This window comes from Haliaeetus albicilla, chromosome 4 (assembly GCF_947461875.1).
Source record: "Haliaeetus albicilla chromosome 4, bHalAlb1.1, whole genome shotgun sequence".
NCBI classification, from domain to species: Eukaryota; Metazoa; Chordata; class Aves; order Accipitriformes; family Accipitridae; genus Haliaeetus; species Haliaeetus albicilla.
Genome location: NC_091486.1, coordinates 35,308,007 through 35,327,614, shown reverse-complemented (window position 1 = coordinate 35,327,614; position 19,608 = coordinate 35,308,007). Strand labels below are relative to the sequence as shown.

The 19,608-nt window shown below is 37.8% G+C and overlaps 1 protein-coding gene across 4 annotated transcripts in view; it reads left to right on the top strand.

Annotated features, from left to right (window-relative positions):
• The window catches only part of MYO1B (myosin IB), a 97,759-nt gene that overhangs the window by 54,396 nt on the left and 23,755 nt on the right, over positions 1–19,608 (top strand). For all 4 annotated transcript variants that reach the window (XM_069781885.1, XM_069781883.1, XM_069781884.1 and 1 more), the window contains exons 12-19: positions 206–292; positions 616–681; positions 12,599–12,703; positions 14,171–14,233; positions 15,044–15,244; positions 17,309–17,535; positions 17,710–17,910; positions 19,192–19,285. In XM_069781885.1, the coding sequence (XP_069637986.1) occupies positions 206–292; positions 616–681; positions 12,599–12,703; positions 14,171–14,233; positions 15,044–15,244; positions 17,309–17,535; positions 17,710–17,910; positions 19,192–19,285 (1,044 nt within the window). The remainder of the gene's footprint in view (positions 1–205; positions 293–615; positions 682–12,598; positions 12,704–14,170; positions 14,234–15,043; positions 15,245–17,308; positions 17,536–17,709; positions 17,911–19,191; positions 19,286–19,608) is intronic.

Below are 19,608 nucleotides of genomic sequence, written 5' to 3'. Positions count from 1 at the left end.
GAAGGCAGAGGAGCGCACCAGCGAGCTGCCAATGCTGCCAAAGTGTCCGCGCACCCCTGGTCTGCCTCTGATGCCTGCTTAGGCAGAGGCACTGCTGCCTGAGCCGTTCTCACTCTGTTCATAGCACCTTTAAGATACGCCAGTAACATATAAAGTTTGGGATTAGCCCAGCATTTGTAACGTTCTTCTTCTTTCTTCTGTTTAGGCTTATTACGCCCGTGATGCTCTGGCTAAGAATTTATACAGTCGACTGTTCTCTTGGCTTGTTACCAGAATCAATGAGAGCATTAAGGTATTGTTGTTTTGTGCCTGTAAAAAAATCAATAGTAATCTTTTAAATTAAAGTGGACAGTAAAACTGTATTTGCCAATTTCAGGTTTTCCTGGTTGTACACTGTTACACACAGTACAGGTGAATAACTGTATCACAGCTCAACAAATTGCCGTCTGCTCTGTTTTTAAGCTTATGAAAATAGTCAGTGTGTTTTGGGAAACCATACTTAACATTTTAGTTTACAAAATTTAACAGCCTCCTTATGAGATACATTAGTTTTCTCCATTCCCAAGTATAAAATATACAGATGACTGACTCAATGTTTAATTTTTTTTTTTTAAGGCACAAACAAAAGTGAGAAAGAAGGTAATGGGGGTGCTGGACATCTATGGCTTTGAAATTTTTGAGGTAAGACCTTTATAATGGTAAACATTTAACATGAGAGCTGTTATTGAAGCTTAATAGAGTAGTTAATGAATTTGTAATTGGAATACATGTAATTTCAATCAAGTGTGTCATTCCTGACAAAAAAACTACTAGAGAAGTAAGCCAAAGAGAGATGTCTTAGCATGTCTCGCAATTGAAACAAAAATTTATGAAAGCCAACTTCTGTTTTTACGCCATAGGTAAATAAATATTTATGATGCATAAACTAAATATATTTTGTTGTGATGTGCATTCTGAGCATAAGAGAAACTCTAGCAGTGTCATTTCTGCCCTGAGGCATTTTGCGGATTTCTTTGAATAAGCTTTGTGTCCTTTAAAAAACACAACAAAAACTATACTTTTTTTTCCCTGTCAAAATTAAACAAAGAATGATATTCCACTTTGTGTCAATTCACTTAGATAAATATTCTGTACTGATTCCTAGCTAATGATCTGTGGCTCACTGCTGTTTGTTTATGGTAGTATTTTTAGACCGGTGGTATTATGAAAGAAAAACAATCAATGAGGAGTTTTTAATTGGGTTAGAGAACACCAGGAAGAGGGAGTTTTCATAATCTTATTCTGACAGTTTATTTTAAGAGATTTATAGATCTTGCTTGGAATCTATATAGTGTTTAAACTAGAAACTCAACTGGGGAGAAAAATCAGTAGAAAACATGCAATCCGTACTCACTTCCCTACATCCTTCTTGAGAATCCAGGGACTGTGTTTAAACTGTGTAGAAGATGGGAATAATCCAGAAAAGAGTAATTATACATGGGAGGGTGGTGTAAGTTTTATTTCAGAAGCTTGACATCAAAGTATGTGCAAATCAAAATACCTCTATGAAGAGGAAAAACAAAGCTGATACTTGCTTCAAGGGTTTACTAAGCTAGGTTGTATTGTTTGCATTAAACATAAGAGCATATTTATGAAAATATGTTGCAAGCGGTCAGGTGGCTGAATGGAGATCTGGGTGCCAGATCTCTTTGGAGCTGGTCCTTGGCATACCTTTAGAAAGCTGGACACTGGAATGGTACTGCTGGCATCTTCAGGCAGGACTCTTGTTTTCACTAGCTCTTTCTTTTATGTTTAATTAAGGATAAACACGTAGGGTGAGGTAGGAGACAGAAGCTTGCACTAACACACCAGCCAACTGAGTAATTGTGTTTGTGGGATGGTGTTCCAGAGACAAGGTTGCTTCTTGCATGTAATTTTCTTTTTTTTTGGTAGGAGTTCCAACATCTTAGAAGGTCCTAATAAGTAGTTGAGTGCAGGAGATGTAGTTTTGCAGAAGAAAAATGAAAAAACAAGGCTATTTCCACTTACCTTTTATAGTGAATTACAGTGTAGCTTTCCCAGTTCATACGAATTCAAACGTTTTAAAATAATATAGGTAGTTATTGTTCACTTCTTTAAATGCTGAGTATTGATTCTACTGGAAAAGGTGGGAAAGGTTTGCCTTGTGACTTGAGGATCAAATTCATCAGTACATTCATACAAGACGTGACTCTTCCTTTCATGATCTAAGACCTGTGGTGAGAGGACTAGCCAAACAGCTTGGTTCAGCATCACAGAAATAATGGAATTATTTCTAAACATTCAGAATGGGAGTCAGGTAGTATGCCAGAAACATACATGGCTTGTACTATACCATATTCTAATTTAAAGATGTTTGAAAAAGAAACTTAATTGGTTTAGGTTTCTAGAGGTAACTAGTACAGTTACTGGTATTGGGACTACATGGCAGTACTGCAATTCAAAGGGTGAATGATAGAAAAAGAATCCATTAGAAGATCCTGAATCAGCTGTATTTCCAGTACCGCCCACTTAGCCATCCCTCTGTTTCCAGTTAGGTTAATTTTGTAATCAGAAACTGCTGACTTATTCTCAATTGAATCAAAAGTGAAGATATTCTTTCAAGGCAAAACAAAATTAATTTTCTATGCAGCTCTAGTTGGAACAAAAGATGATATTATGTCATAATCCTTAAATTGAGTAAAATAATTCTGTAATGAGCACTGTATAGGCAAAGCATAACTTGTCTTGTGGTTGCTTGAATGAATGTCATATAGTAAGGTCGAGGAGGATGCCTACCAAATATTTTTATGTTGAGTTTTGTAACAAATGATCGAATCTCACAAAAGTTATTAAAGATTTTGAGAAAATGCTTACAAAAACCAGTTATTGTTGAGAATTTAAGTAACCGCAGAAAATGCCTTGTTTAAAGTTAATGATATTAAAACAATCAATAAATGAATGGAATGTTAACACTGTACAATACTGTAACTCAAGGAAAATTCAATAATGTCATAAGATTTATAGCATAAAAAGTATAGTGGAATTTGGAGTGTTTTGCCATGTGGTACATTTGTAAACACAATGGCTAAACATTTGAAACATTAGCTGAGCTGTAGCTAATGGCAGTAACTATATCCATTGAATTATAAATTACTTAAAACCTCTGACTAAAAATGTGCAGTTCCCTTCTGAACCTAATTCTTAAGTCAGATTTTGATTTTCATGTCTGTTCTTGAAGGTTAGAACTAACATCATCTCTACAAAGAATGTTTTTTGGCAAAAATGTATTTGAAAGACTTCTTCATCTGTAAATGTGTGCATTTAAAACTTGTAAGCTATTTGATATGCTGAAGGTAATAAGGCCTACTTTAATCATGTTTCTACTGAGGAAGCAGGTAGGTTTATCAGTAGCACATGTTCTTTGACCTAAAGTGTCCTTCCACCTCAGAGACAGAATGTATCAAAAAACGTAGAAGGTGTAGGAGGAGTTTTCTATATACATGCTAAACATTTACACATGAAGCTTAATACCATTGAAATAAGTAGCAGGATATGTGTTTACTGAAGGGTGATTATATTAATTTTTTTCCCCCTTTAGTATTACACTTAACCATCAGGATCACTGAAAGAATAAACTAATGATATTCTAGTTTGCCTGTTTTGTCCTGAGATTCTCGCTTAAAAGTTACTGGAATATATTATAGAATAGTGTGCTTCCACTGCAAAAACACTAGTTTGCTACAGATTTTTGAGGGTTTTGTTTTGTTTCATAATGGGCAGGGCAGACAATATTTCTTGGGCCTTATTCCTTAGATCATTTTACAATTCCTCCTGTAAGAAGAGTAAAGAAATCCAGATTTACCATTCTGAAAGATCCTACACTTCACCTTCTGATGACAATAGCAGTCTTGTTCTCTTATATGCAAATTGAAGCTTATATAAACAAGATTTTTTCATCTATTTTTGAAAGATTACTTTATTTACTGTCCACTGTAATTTCTACAGTTTTCTTTATTTACTGTCCACTGTAATTTCTACAGTTTTCTGTAATTTAAACTGAAGCTAAGTTACAAAGTAACTGGAGGTTTCTTGAAACTTAACAAAGGAAAGATACTGATATTGATAATGCTGGCATATAGTCTTTGGGATTTGGTTTCCGCTGGTATTTTTATCAAGCACAAGCCCCACTTTTCAGCCAAACCCAAAAGCTATCCAAGAAAGCAGATTTAAGGACTTGGCTGTCCAAAAATTCAGATTAGGGAATGTAAATCTATCAATAATCCTCAGCCTCTGTGGGTTTGGCAGATATCAACAGCAAGCTTGGCTAAACAATCCACAAAATAGGTGCTATAAAGCTGTGTTTATTTTTTAATCCTGCCATACCCTTTGTGGCAAGCTCTATGCTGGGACTGAATGTTTGAAAGCGAAATGCTGAAATTTTGGGTGTCTCTGTGTGAACTGTCTATGGGCAAGGATTTAGGGACTAGGTTTAGCGTGCAAATGGAGGCTACAGGACCAGGTTGGTTGTGTAACGTTGCTTGAGCAATGGATTGAAGCCTGACAGCAAATGCTCCAAGTATGTTTATCCACATTTTTGAGCGGCTGCATGCATAGTCAGTCTGCAGGCTAGACTGTGATTTGAGATGGGGTAGGGATGATGGTTGGTGGCACGGGGAATTTCAGAACCAGCTTGATTGCAGACTTCTTCAGGTGGGCTTAGGGCTGGTCCCGTTTTATTCCATGTTTGATTCTGTATTTTTGGGCAGAAGCAGTTTCTGTATCTCTGCAAAATGCTGGGGTAGTGTTGTGGAAGGGGTGGGGTTTATGAAAAAGAAGTGAAGGCTGTAGAAGGCAAATGACTGAGGGCCTGGCAGGTTTCAACAGAGATGAGCAGAAGACTGGACGTTGTAATTTTATGTTGTGTACATCTCCTGTGTAGATGAGGACTAGGGTATGTAAAAATGAACGTCATGGAGGAAGTGTGAATATTTCATCCCGCCTAGCCTTCAGAGATAAAAATGTCTGTCTGTGCTAGTTGGCTTAAAGGCTTTATTCTGAATCTTCAGGTGCCGCTATGTAGCTGGACCATATGACGAAGCTAATGATTTGGAGTGCAGTTTTATGAAAGTTAAGGCTGCCAAACAACGCTTATGCTTGAAATTTGCCAGGCTGTAAGAAGACAGTTTGAGAGTGTGAATGCTTTCTGCTCAATCAGTTGGCGGAGCGGTTTGTTCCACGTATTTTAGCCTGATGAGAAGTGGGGATCTGCCGGGTATAGAGCTGCAAAAGTAAAGGCTGCAGAAAGAGAGGGACTGTTTCCATTTGGCCCTCAGACATCTGCTGAGGGTTGACCTGATGTGGTATAAATGCCTTGTCTTTGGGGACAGCATCTGACCAACTCCTTTTGCTCCAGGTACACAAGAACATGCAAAGACACGGCAGCATCCATCATATTCTGCATAAAAACCAGCAGTAAATAAAAATACCACCAACAAAAGAGCCAAACCAGCCACCCAGCAGTAAAACTAGGTCCATTTCTCACAGTCTGTGATGCATTTTGATAGTGCTTCTGTTTATTTATGGCAATTAGCTTGTTTCTTGTGTGTAGAAGTCCCTTCTGGTGATGGAAGGAAGCTTGGTCATATTGCGTGTACTACGTAAACTGTGATCTGGACATTGATAAAATGCCAATATCTTTATTGAGGGAATCTGTCAGAAACATGAAGAATGCAGTTTCGTTATATTAACATGTTCATAGTTGTGGTAATTACCTGTTTTTAGAGGGAGATAACGAAATAAGGAGGAGGTAAACAATGAAAATACCGTTCTGAGATGTTTTAAAGCATGAAAAAATTGGGGAGGTATTTCCACTTTTACCATAAATCTATATGACAGCTTGGTCCAGTTGCTGAATAGTTGCTTTGCCTTTTTCTATTCTGTTCATTATATGAGGGAAATTACAGTTGCAGAACATGCTGAGCTCTGAGAGATTGCTGCTGGCCCAGAGACTTCCCCCCGCTTTCCCCCTCAAGGATGATTTTACTGGAGAAGGGTCTAGTTGTTTGCTAGAATGATGACTTATTAGAGAAAAAAAAAGCGTACAGAGAAAATTGGCTTATCAAGATCTTCTTTTATCTTCATCTTTTTTTTTTTTTTTTTTTCCTCCATTCTTTTAGGCTCTGGGGACCCTTTCTTCATGTCTTGAATTTGGTTCTACCTCAACCATGGATATCTGTTGTTTTGTAGTTGCCTTAATCTCCAGACTGTAATTTCCAGCTGCTTCTTCTAGGCACTCTACCTTGCAACAGATTTCCTTTTCAAAATTGTTCAACCCTTTTTGGATGCCCATCAGCATATCATATACTGGCAAGCGACAGTGCCAAAATGCGTGTACCTGGCCCTCTATTAAATCTGATTGCACAAGGCAAAGCCCAGTCTAGTGTGAAAGAGGACAACTAAATTTTTTTAATCTATAATTGTTCAACTACATCTGCGGGAAAGTGCTAGGACAGAGGGGAGCTTTACAGAGAAGGACCCTTGGTTGGACCCCTAGGTGCTATGGAGATTGTAAAATACTGTTAAAGCAGTAATTTCCTTAAGTGTTGGAATGCTCAGAAGCAGAGGTGCATCCCAGGAAGTTAATCACCATTTAATTAATCACATAATAATTTAAGTATTTAGAGAGGCTTATTTTGTAAAACACAGGGTTATGAAGTAAATCCCATAGGCTGGCTGTTTTCAACAGAGGAAATATTTGAAATGCTGGAGCAAATATACACAAATGCTCTGCTTCAGGTTGTGAGAATAACATTTTGCCCTACAGCAGCTATTCCAACTTGATAGAGGAATGGATATGATTATATAGTAGGTTCTTGCCTATTTGTAATTCCTGTTGTTCCAGGACTGTAATTTATCAGGTTGAGTTTGTTGAAGTGATTGTACCTGGGTTTCCTCATGGATCACACATGCATTGTGTGCACTGGATTCACTGTAGTTTCTTGCCCTTTTAACTCCAAATCTGATTTAGACCCGTGTGTCCGGACACCACAGCAAGATGGATTTCAGAGTGCCTGGTTCTCTCTACCAGTGCCAGTAGCATCAATAAGGACTGAAGTTGGTTGTGCTATGCAAATATGGAAAATGGATAATCCCTGAAGCTTTGGCATATATCTTTCTTGCTTCCATTAGGTACACTGAAACATGGTTTGATTACATATACATGGAATATTTATAGTTAAACAGTATGCTTCTCTGGTTCTTTGCCTATAGAGATACTTACACGGAAGCACAGAGCTTACTCTAGTTTACATGAGATATTTTTCAATTAAGTTTGATTACTTGAATTTTTGTATATGTAAACAGACAAGTAAGGGATAAATATTGATAACATCTTCACTAACTGCAAAAAATTAAAAAAAAAATTTATAACTGGTCATATGTAGCTCATAGCTGTCTAAGATAAAAATAATGTCTTTTATTTTCTTTAAATGCACTTTCCCCATTTTGCTGATTATAATTTTCTAATATTTATGTTTCTTAGTTTCATCTCATAAACTCGTATGCTTCTGCGGTCATACATAAAAATCCCTATCCCCAGACACCACAGTAGGATATAAATTAAATTTGCTGGTTGGTTTCACCATTCATTCCTCCATTCATCTCAGTGAAGCGAGTATGTTGGTCTTTTATCATCATTACTTTTGCCATCTAGTTTTTTCTCTAGGAGCCTCAGTAGTAGTCTAGGGGCCTGATGGAACTACCTGGGATCACCTGCTGATGTTAGGAGGAGGTCAGAGACTTCCAATGCCTGGAGCTGTGTTGATGTTGAAAAAAGTTACTTCCTGGGGCTATATGTGTTAGAGCAAAAGCACCAGTCTCTGTATGTCTTTCCGTCCTCTACATAGATCAAAAAGTTCATTTTAATGGCATTGGTTCTTCTGATTTCAACAGACAGTCTCATGACTTGAAATGTATAGGGTTTGTTTTAAAGTATTCTTTTCCTTTAAATACTTATCATGTATTTTTTATTTGTATGTGTTCATGTAAGGTATTTGAAAAGGTGTTGCTGAACATCTTTTTGTCAATGTGGTTGTAGACTAAGCAATATGTAGATTTTTTTAACTGGCTCTCAACAAGAACTGGTGTGATGAAAGAGTAAGAAGGAAGATGAAGTATTGAGAAACACCTTGAATAGGTGTGATACTGATGATATGGATCAACTTCATATGCTTGATTTGGGGAAAACAGTGAAAGCGGAGAGGACAGAAGAAAATGGAACACTTAAACTAGGACTTCATTAGGTAGGTGAAAGATAAGAATTTATTCCTACCTACTAGTATGGAAAAGTATGCAGTTTTCAGTTTTAAGTAGGTATCTTAGTTGCCTCAGAGTCACTGGAAATGACTGGAATCTGGGTACTCAAAAGTGAATTTGAATTCTCTATGGCAAGAGAAGGTTAGAAGGTAGCTGCTTTTCGTAGGAAAACGCCCTGGTTTAGATATTTTGTGTTTGTAAATCTAATGCAGGAAATTACACTCAGCATCAGCATATGGAGAGAGACATTTCTGCCTGAAACCAATAAGAGACTTTTAGACTTTTTTTTTTTTTTTGACAAAAATATTTTTATTTTGTCTGTTTGCTATTGGTATTTTAGTGGTATAACAATATATAAGGTCAGGAACATCCATACATTTTTCTTCAGATGATTGCATGATACACGACTGGAATCTTCTAAAGAAAAAATGAGGTAAAACATTAAGGAACAAAAAAATATTTCCTTAGACTTTCAAGCACCTGTATGTAATTCCTGTAATAGCAGTGGTTCAAAACTAGAACTTTTTATCTTTTCATGGTTGACTCTAACAACCTGAGCAAGTACAACATCGTGATCTGCTTGCGTATATAAGCATTATATTTTTGCATGGAGCAGAATTTTTTTAGAGTTCAAAAACTTGCTATTCATGAAATGCCACCCTGATGCCCAGTAGTTTGAAGGTTGATAAAGAATAAAGCTGTATGAGCACGATACCATTATTTATGAAGTGAAAAACATGGTGAAGTAGACTTTGATTTTTGTCAGTGAATTTTTCTACTTGTCTAAATTTATTGTTGCACCTGATAAAAGATTGAGAGGATAAGCCGAGGGTGGTTGGTTGATCTGTAGCTATAAATTTGACATGACTTTAAGTCTATTTGAGGTGACATTCTGTTTCCCAGCACCTTTAATTTCATTTGAGAGACCGAGTGGTTTTTTCCTCCCCAAAGGTTATATTTTGTATTCCACAGTGATTTCAAAGGCATGGTTTGAAATGCTGCTGTAAAAATGCAGGGATTGAAGTGGTGCTTTCAACATTAAAGTAGCAGAATTACAGCCTGGAAGAGAAGCTGACACTTTGAGAAGTGCTGGTCTTAAATATTCTTTTTCCTAAATTTTCCTAAGAATATATGAATTTACTAAGTCTTTATGAAATTTTGGGTCCAACCATGCTGCTTCTGTGTTGGTCAAAACCCTTTCTGTCGCTTAATGCAAATGGTCAGCGTAAGGAGCAAGTACAGTCTCTGATGGCTGGGTCCTTCAGCGCATTTCTCCTGGATGGATTTAGTGATACGCTGTCACTGACATTAATCATTCTCTATTGCCTTATACAAAAAAACGTCAGAAGTCCTTTAGATCCCTTCCAGTTCTGTCATGTTAATTTCTAGGAGCCTTCATTAAAATATTGGGGGACAGTTCAATTGTGAACATTCATCTATGCTTTGTGAAGCCCTCACATAATTAAAAATTATAGATATACAAAAAGGAGAATAAATTCACAATCTCTGCTGCCTTACTTAGATTTGCCCAGAGATAAATACTCTAATTGTTTTTTTCATACAGTGTTTCTTAAAACCTGTAAAAGGAAATGCCTCTTTCTGAAGTGTATTTAATTTACCGAATGTCTTCTGATCTGTTCAGAGTTAAGTGTTTTGAGAATTTTAGTAATTCCAAACATTTTTCCTCATTTTCTTCACTGTAATTAACTGTTAGCCTTTTGCTCTGTATCGCACATAAAGAACAAAATCGCTACTGCTCTTCAATGACTTTTTTTCCTGGGATAGCAATTTTCAGTGGGTTGGCAATGTCAAATAGAATTTCATAGCTTAAAGTGAGTGATTTGTGAAGAACTCTGTGGATTTTGGTTTGCCTTTCTTTGGCAAACCATAAATATCACGGATACAGAGCAAATCAGGAAAGCATCTAGCAATTACTTTAATATATTGTTAATGACCTTTTAGTTAGATGGTTTAGCTGGATTTGCGGTTCAGTTTCCATCTTCTTTTGAAGACGAAGACTGCGCATAATATGTGAACAAAAAGTCTGGCAGTCCTTGTAATCATAACAACATGGTCTTTTGGAGAAACAATCTTTCTGCGTTGGGTGGCATGTGCCTGGCAGGAGGATCCAGTGTGTGTTTTACCCTTCCTCTTTGTCAAGGTGATGTGTCAGCTGGGGTCCTTTTACTTCAAACTCAATATATCTGAAGTGATGGCCTTATCTGAGTGTGTCAAGTAAACTTTCACTCATTATTCCTCTAGTACTCTCTCTTCCCTTCCCCATTCTCCTCTCCCTTTACTGAGATTTGTCTACCTAAGGTTATATATATCGCTTTTTGAGACAAAAGATACATGGTGGTTTAGAGTCATGGCAATGCAACAATGCTGTTCTGTGTTACACTCTGATGTGCCTCAATCCCTTGGTTTATTTGATAATGTTTGGATGGTACCTAAAGATACTCATCTACAAAGAAGTAATACATAACATTTATGTAGTACTTCATATTTTCAGTGACATACAAATATGAGTCTGATAAAAAGAGTGATCTACTTGGTATGCTAAATAAATGCTAATAGATGTATTCTGTGTTGTTATGGAAGTAGTACAAGTACTGACTGCAGTTTATGTAATTTCTTTTTGCAACAGAATGCAGTAAGTATGACTTGTTTGCAGTGCTGATTTTGATGCATGCCAAATTTTAACTTTCTCATCTAGAGCTATGCAAGTTTTGCAATCTCTGATTGATAATTGCGGTTGGTGTGAGGGGCAAAGTTTAATGTGGCTGAGAAAGTTTGGTGATCAGCTATGATTTTGCTTTACCTAAAACTAAAATGATAGAAGTAATCTGTGCTACCTCAGTATTTTCTAATCTGCTTGTGTGTTCTTAATCTCGTTTAGCAACCAGATCCTTAATTTAAACATTTAAATGATTGCAGTTGCCCTTAGTCATAAAAATTCTATCACCATAACTTGAGCTTCACAGATATTGTATAGCAGACTTATTTGATAGCGTGAAAAGGCGTAGTGGTTTATTCTGCAAATTTTCAGGCTTCCTAAATAACCAAAGTGTTCTCGATGACTGGTAACTAAGAAAGGAGAGGAAAAAAAGGTGCGGGGCTAGGGGGGAACCCCGAAGCCGAGAAGAGAAGACCAGCAGCAGATATCCAAAATTCCTTTTGATTGCAGTTGTTTCTGCAGATGCATGTAAGGAATTCTTACAATATTAATGACTCTTTCAAGCACTGGAAAAAACCAGTGAGGCTGCTCTTCCCTTTTTCTTTGAAAGGGGCATTTTAAACCGGTCCTCAGGATGGGCACGTGGCCTCCAAACTGCACTCATTTAAGATAATGGAGACGAAGTGCTGAACCAGAGCTTTTATGCTGCAGTCCTGGCCCTGGTGATGTTAGCAGTAAAATTTCAGTTGACTCGAGCGTGCGAGGGCTTTACCTGTGGTATTTAGGGGCTTGCTGCGGCCATCATTTCTGATGCCGACACGTGTCCCCCTGGAAGCGTGCTGCTGTGCTGCCGCAGCCCGGCTCCTGCAGCTGCGATGGAGGAGGCCGCGGTGGCTGCAGCCACTGACCAGCCGTCCTGCTGCCCACCCCTCCTTCTGGGGTCTGCTCCGCTCCCCGGGCCCTTCTGCAAAGGGTCACACGCATGCTTGCTCCCTAACCCAGTTTTATATGAATTAGCCTTTTAGAGGATTTTTGGTTGATAAATTTCTTTTAATTCCCATAATTTCAGGGGGCAATTACATGAACAGTTTGTTGGCAGGAAGATTGACCTCTGGAGCCAATAATCTCTTAACCCAGGCTCAGCTGTAACCAGAATAGCAGCTTGGGCCTCGATCTGTAGTGAAATAGGATACTTTGTTGGCTACTGAGTGGAAAAGAGGTAATGCTACTGTCATAATTTCATTTATCAGAACCTTCAGGAGACCACATTTTACATGTGGGGACAGATTAGTGCAGGCAAAACTTTTGTTGTTTATTCCCTGACACCACAGGCGCCCTTATGACTTGTCCCAAGGAATCGATACAGAGGCATCACGAATACAACCTACAGAGTTTTTGTCCCTCCCAATGCAGAAAGCCTCAGGGGAGCATTTGGTCTAAAATTTCCAAACTAGTCTCAATAAAACATTACTCCAACCATCACATCACAAAACTGGAAGAAGTAGTTAATAAAGCAGCTTGTTGACTTGCAGCTACTGCAGTAACTTACTCCAGCTGAGTTCCAGGGTGTTTACACAACAGCAAGTGCAAACATGTTTTATCTGGCAGGACAACAGCTTTGAGCAATTCATTATCAACTACTGTAATGAGAAGTTGCAGCAGATCTTCATTGAACTCACCCTCAAAGAAGAGCAGGAGGAATACATCCGAGAGGTAATACTTGAATGGATCTTTCCTTATCCTCTCCTCTTCCCGTTGTCCCTGTAAAGATACACAGGCATGCATGCTGGAATCTCTTCTCGGGTCACTTTTTGACCACAGGCCTGGCATGGAGCACGTTTGTGTAGGACTGCGTGGTAGTTACATGAAGCAAAAAAACTTGGGCTTGGTTTTGTTTCACATTATGAGCTCTTCAGGTGAAAACCAGAGCCAGCTCTCATTCATTAGCAACAATGACTGGCAGTTCTGAGCAAGGGCTAATTCATTTATTAGAAGACTGATACCACTTTCTGGTATTAGTGCCATTACCCTACAGCCTGTGTTTTGGATTACACAGTAGTGTCTGGGATACACCCCAGCAGCGGCCGCAGCTAATCCTGTGGCAAAAAGGAGTTGGGTGGGTAAAACCAGTGTGCAAGATGAAAGAAACTGCAAATAGATTTTTGGTTCTAGTTTGCTTTCAGTTAAGTATTGAAGGGAGCTGTGTGAGCTCTATGGGTAAATTTAAGATGTGCTTTGGAGCCCACACTCTGGTGTTTGATGTTATTCTGTGAGTGAACATCAAGTTAAAGCTTTAATAGGTTTTAGCAGTACTCCCCATGATACACAGAGCTCAGACAAAACACCAGCTCACAGCTGTAGAAACTGGCATACACCGTCTACTCAAATTGGTTAATACCATTTTGCTGTATAAACATTTTAAAAAATTAAATAAAGTTCCTGCCTTATAATCCTGAGGATAATATGAAGTTTGGGCATGTCTTTTTGCATTCAGTGGTGAAACTCTTCATTACTGCAGTTTGGTTCTTGAATGATATTTAAAATGCTCTGAAAAAAACTAAACTGTAAGAAGCACCACAGAAAGGAAATTAAGAATAAAATTAATATTGTCTTTTTCCTGTCCTTTGCCCTACCAGTGTTACCTCCTGATGCATTGGCATCTCATCCTGGAAATTTTGAAAAAAAATTAGGATATTAGGAATATCTGAACAACAGCCAGACTCTAGATTTTTCAGATGGTCTCATCTAAATTTAGCCCTCTTTCTTCCTCTCATTTAAAAAACCCCAACAACTAAGAGCTTAGAAATTTTGATCTCAGATGCTTGCAGTGAAATGGGCTTATTTCCTTATAACCAGTGGGAGCGTGGGCAGAGCGGTGCTGGGGCGGGTGGGTGGCGGGAGGAGCCTGGCAGGGGGCCAGGGGAGTGCATGGGAAGCTGACACGGGTGGGGGAAAGGAATGGAGAACGAGTTTGGCAGCCGCTCAAGGACAGTCATTTTGCACAGATAATGTTAGTAGTAGGTGATTGCATTTCTTTCTTAGTAAATAAAGTATTGGTAAGCATATAGAATTAAATTTGAAAGTAATATCTTAGTTAACTGGAATATAATTTAAATTGCCTAGAGGAAAAGCTCCCTCAATTATTTTCCTGTTCATACATTTATTTATTTTTTCTTACAGGGGATTGAATGGACTCATATTGAGTATTTCAACAATGCTATAATTTGTGACCTAATAGAAAATGTAAGTTATATCCAAGAATCTCTCTGAATAATTTTTTTAGTGCATGGATTGAATTTAGCCGTTAAGTTCGTATGCATCCTCATGCACTTTGATTTTATAAAACAAGCCACTCATTGTATTAGTCATCTCATTTTGTATGGTAAAAGTTTATTTTACTAAAAAAAATTTTTTTTTTATGAGGCTATACGTTACTTTGTTAGAAATGTTCAGCAGCACCTATGGGGGGGGGGGAACAAGCCCCCCCCAAAACCCAAACCAAAAACCAACAAACCAAACAACTCTTAAATGTTTACATTTAGTGCTGTGTTCTACAGCAGATATCACATGCTGCATTGTAAATAACATTTCTTTTTATATGGAAACTAGGAAACTCAACAACTTGTTACTGAGTACTTTAGGTACAGAAAGTACTTGTATCTATTAACAGGACTTCCTATGGACTTAGCACAGCAAGAAAGATAAAATCCCTTAACAACTGGAAAAAAACAGTTTTTACCATTAGCATAAAATGTGTGCTAGTTTTACCCATAAACTGGGGACTTTCAGTTAAGTTGGAGTTTCTACAGTCTGAGTAAATGACATGAAATTCCAACATGAAGTTCAAGATTCAGATCACAGAAGCAGTCTTTCAAAAACATGGATACGAAAAGTCTGTTGGAAAGGGGGATGATGAAAAGAGCCAAGCTTTGAGACGGCTTGAAGAATGGTTTCTGGGTAGCAGAAGTCAAACATGAGAGAGAACTCTTCTTTTTATGCATAGATGGAAGTGTGATGGAAACAAACACTAAAGCTTTTGTCTTGAAACTTCAGAACCAAACTGGAATCCTGGCCATGCTAGACGAAGAATGCCTGAGACCAGGAACTGTTACCGATGACACCTTTTTAGAAAAACTGAACCAAGTCTGTGCCACTCACCAGCACTTTGAGAGCAGGATGAGCAAGTGCTCCCGGTTCCTCAACGACACCTCCTTGCCTCACAGCTGCTTCAGGATTCAGCATTACGCTGGCAAGGTACCTGGGGAAGCAAGGGAGTACGTGGGGAGGCTCCTTCGTCCATTAAACGATGTTACAGTAATGGAGAGGAATTGCTTGAGTTAACAGTTAATCAAAGAATCCAGTCCTGTGTTAATCTTTTTCATCTTAAGCCTAAGATTTGTGATTTGGGCTGGAAGGTTTTCAGAGATCATGCTGCTCTAGCTGAAATCAAGGGCAGCTCTCCTTTCATCAGAGGAGAAAGATGTCCCACGTGCTTTGGTGGTGAACTGCTTGTGCTGCTAGGTCTCTGGAAATACAACGTTGTTTAGAATGACAAAAATTCACACATATCTGAAGGCAGGATATTTTGGAAAACATGTTCTTTGCAACTGAACTAGCTGAAGTCCTTAGTCATGTTGATGAGAAAGTGGAGGTTTTGTACATTTGAAGGCACTGAGTTTATTTTGACAGTCTGTGTGTTTAAACAGATGGAAGAGAAAACGATACAGAGGACTTGCAAATGGTTTGCTTTTTAGAACATAAGCAGCGTGAATAAATACAAGTCTGATAGTTTTTGATGTGTAATTCAGTATGACCTTATTAATGAAAATCAAAATAATTAATTTTGTAAAAAGAAGACAGTTTTTGAAAAAATTAAAAGTAAATGTAGGGGTTAAAACTATACCTCTTGTTTGAAGCTGCTGAACTGTTAATTTCACAGAGGAAAAAATATTTGGAAAGTGTTTCATTTTCCTAGGACTGTGTAACACTTCCCTAGTTTTTAGCATTTTCTCGGTCTTACAATTTTGAATAGCTCAATAATTTGCTTATTCAAAATAGTGCTGGAAATGTCATAGTTTCAGCCTTTGAGGCAGCCATTTGTTAACTTTGTTATGTTTTTGCCAAGAAGATTTTGTAATTGGATATAATCTGTCAGGGATTAATTCTTAGATATTTCTTTGGTTGTCAAAAGTCAAAGCGAGTTGAAAATACCCTCGGTACTTTGAGAAACTGCCAACAGGTTGTGTCTTAGCAGACAGTGAGGGTCTTCGATTGTTACTGGCCTTCATTTACCCAGCAGAGCAATCAGTGAATTCTTCCTATTTTGGGACAAATGTTGTTTTTCCATCCTCAGCTGAGAACATTGTGATCTAGTCACTGGACAACAAAAGTTTGACTCTCCTTTTATGAAATACAAGCAAGTTCATATGAACAGTTTTTTCAGCGGTGGCATTTACCACACCTGTCAGAAACAGAAACATGCACTCCAAAGAAAAATGCTGCCTGAGTTCCCAGTTGCTTGCTGTTGTGTAAAATATGGCTATGTCAGTATTAGTTTTATTCAATATTCTGTGTACATAGTACATACCTACACAGAACTGAGAAATTGTGAAGCTGAAGAATCTGTATTACCAGCCAGATGACTTGTCACAATTAATCAAACTAAATTCCCTACCCTTAAAAATTAAAAAAGCCAGTAGCAATCCGATATCTACATGATGAAGTTCCCTTGGATGCCTCCTGGGTCTCCAGCTGCAGGTCAGAGCTTTGCATTCATGCTTGTTGTTGTTGGACTGTTTTCCTGGTAAAAGTCCTTTAAAATAACAGTCCCCTGAGGACTGCACAGAGAGCTGCTTGCTGCTGCACTATCAAGAGGTGATATTTCATATCTTGTTTTAGTTAGGCAAATAACATAAGCATTAGTACTTTGAAGGGAAAGGGTATTTTTGCTGTTGTCATTCAGAAGAGAGGGAGAAAAGTTCTTGTCAGCCAAAAAAAGATTGTTTCGGAGTATTGGCAAGTGGTGGTGTATCAGAGTTATCACAGAAGAACAGGTTTTTTCATTTTAGAAACCAGAATTGATCAGCACAAGGAACTGTTAGCAGTGTGAGAAAATGCATGTTTCTCAGGTAGCGTGTTCGCAGAAATTTTATCCAACAAAAAGTCTTCCAAATGTCAAATTTAAAACGAGAGCTGAAATGTCTTTTGTTTGTTTTGGATAGTGAGAAAGAAGGAGAAATCAATTTCTTGGGTCAATTTTGAACTGGCTTATGTTATAGTTCAAAACATGCTCTGATGAGTCTCTTCTGTATTGTTCAGGTTATGTACCAGGTGGAAGGATTTGTTGACAAAAATAATGATCTTCTGTACCGTGACCTCTCCCAGGCCATGTGGAAGGCCAATCACTCTCTTATCAAAGCGTTGTTCCCAGAAGGTAACCCCGCTAAGATCAATCTAAAGAGACCACCAACAGCAGGTTCACAGTTCAAGGCTTCAGTTGCTACCCTGATGAAAAATCTTCAGACAAAAAATCCAAACTATATCAGGTAAATTACCCTGTGGCAAAGCTTTGATGAATTTAAGTTTGGCGAAGTTAAAAAAAAAAAAAAAAACTTTATATCCAAGGATAAACTATTGAAATCTATGGTTCAAACTCACAGTAATAGTTGTTGACATGTACAGGGCTGCAAACAAGTGTCCCTGTTCGCTTCCCTTTCCAGATGCATCAAACCAAATGACAAAAAGGCTGCACACATTTTCAATGATGCCTTGGTGTGCCACCAGATCCGCTACCTTGGTCTTCTCGAGAACGTCCGGGTCAGAAGGGCAGGTTACGCATTCAGGCAGGCGTACGAGCCTTGCCTGGAAAGGTACAAAATGTTGTGTAAGCAGACGTGGCCCCACTGGAGAGGGCCAGCCAGGTAGGAAAACATCAGTATTCTGACCTGTCCTGTTCCAATGATTGAAATTATTATCTTCCACATGTTCTGATTTTTTTAAGTTGGTTGTTGTTTTTTTTAAATTTAATGAACTTTCAAGTATTTTAGAAGTAAATTAAAAAGTAGGCCAGTGTGGCTCAAGTGTTTTACCTATATGTTGCTCCTTAGCATCTCGTTCCAGATTTTGGATGAGTTCATTCACTGGGAAACCTATACTTTTCAGTAGGCTAAAAATTACAGTTCCTTGGCAAAGGAGATTACTTTAGTGATGAACTGGTCTACTTAATGGAAAAGATTTGCATGGGAGCAAGGAGAGCACATAGTTTCTAGAATATATTGTAGCCTTTACTGATTTGGGCCTGAAAGAAAGGGGAGGAGAGAGAGAGAGAGAGAGAGAAATACTGGAGTGGAATAAAAATGACTAAGAGGTTTGGAATGATCAGGAGGACGCTTATCTTTAATAACCAACTTTCAAAGTGTACGAACACCCAATTCTTTGAAGACAGTCACATGATCTTCCTCTGTCCTTTCAGGAATAATTTTGCATAATGATTGGTGAACAACTATGAGATAATACTTCTTGCAAATCAATTGTATTAAATATATAATTTTAAATTGCATAGGATTCACATGTATTTTTAAAGATAATGTCTTGGGTAGGCGAATGAGCTTCTCTTAATTCTTATTACACATTGCCACCAATAGCATGATTTAAATTTCTTTCATAATAGATTAATATCTTTAGCTACAATTTAAATCTTTAGGTTATCAAGATAATGGTAGAAGTGCAGTATTGATAACGGTAGCATTGTTACAATCATCTCAAAGATCTGTGCAATTGCTGTCTTTTCTTCTTTGTTGACATTTATAAAATGCAGTTGGTAGAATGTGGAACATAAGCATTTGTCAAACTCATCAATCTTTGTTCCACATTTTGACGTTAGTGTGAGAGCCCTTTTTCGTTTCTTTTGTTTGTTTAAGTAAAATCATTATAGATGTAAGAGGAAAAAATAGGCCATTGCTGATGCTGTTAAGTAGAATTGCTTTTTTTTCATCAAATTAATCTTTACAGTGATTATTCTTGCCTTTAGCTAAATAACCATTGAGTAAATGAGTTAGGTTTTCAATCTTCTTATGTCAAGTGCTATTTAAGAATTTAAAATATGCTTCCATATACTTTCCATAAATTAATCTGTGAATATGTAAACTAAGAAGTTTTAGAGCTGCGGGTCCTGTTTGTTAAACTCGTTCACTTCTTATTAGGGCTGGAGTAGAGGTACTGTTTAATGAATTGGAAATCCCTGAAGAAGAATTTTCATTTGGTAGATCAAAGATATTCATCCGCAACCCAAGAACAGTAAGTGAGAAATGTCTTCTGCAAAATCAAGCCATCTTTCATGAGGATAGCCTGTTACGAACTGCATAATTCACGAGGTGGTTACTACAGATTTTTCTGGATACAGTGCTTTGATATATTGCTATGTAGTATAGCATTTACAAAGGCACTTTTTAGTGTTAGACCTGTTAAAATCGGTGTGAATCAAGACTCTACACAATAGCTGTCAGCCTAAATTTAATGTAACTTCTGTGCGCTGACTTGTGACAGTGTGTCTGCCACAAACCTTGTTGATGTATCTGCCTATAGCTCTGGAGGTGAATAAACCAAAAGGTGTCTGAAGG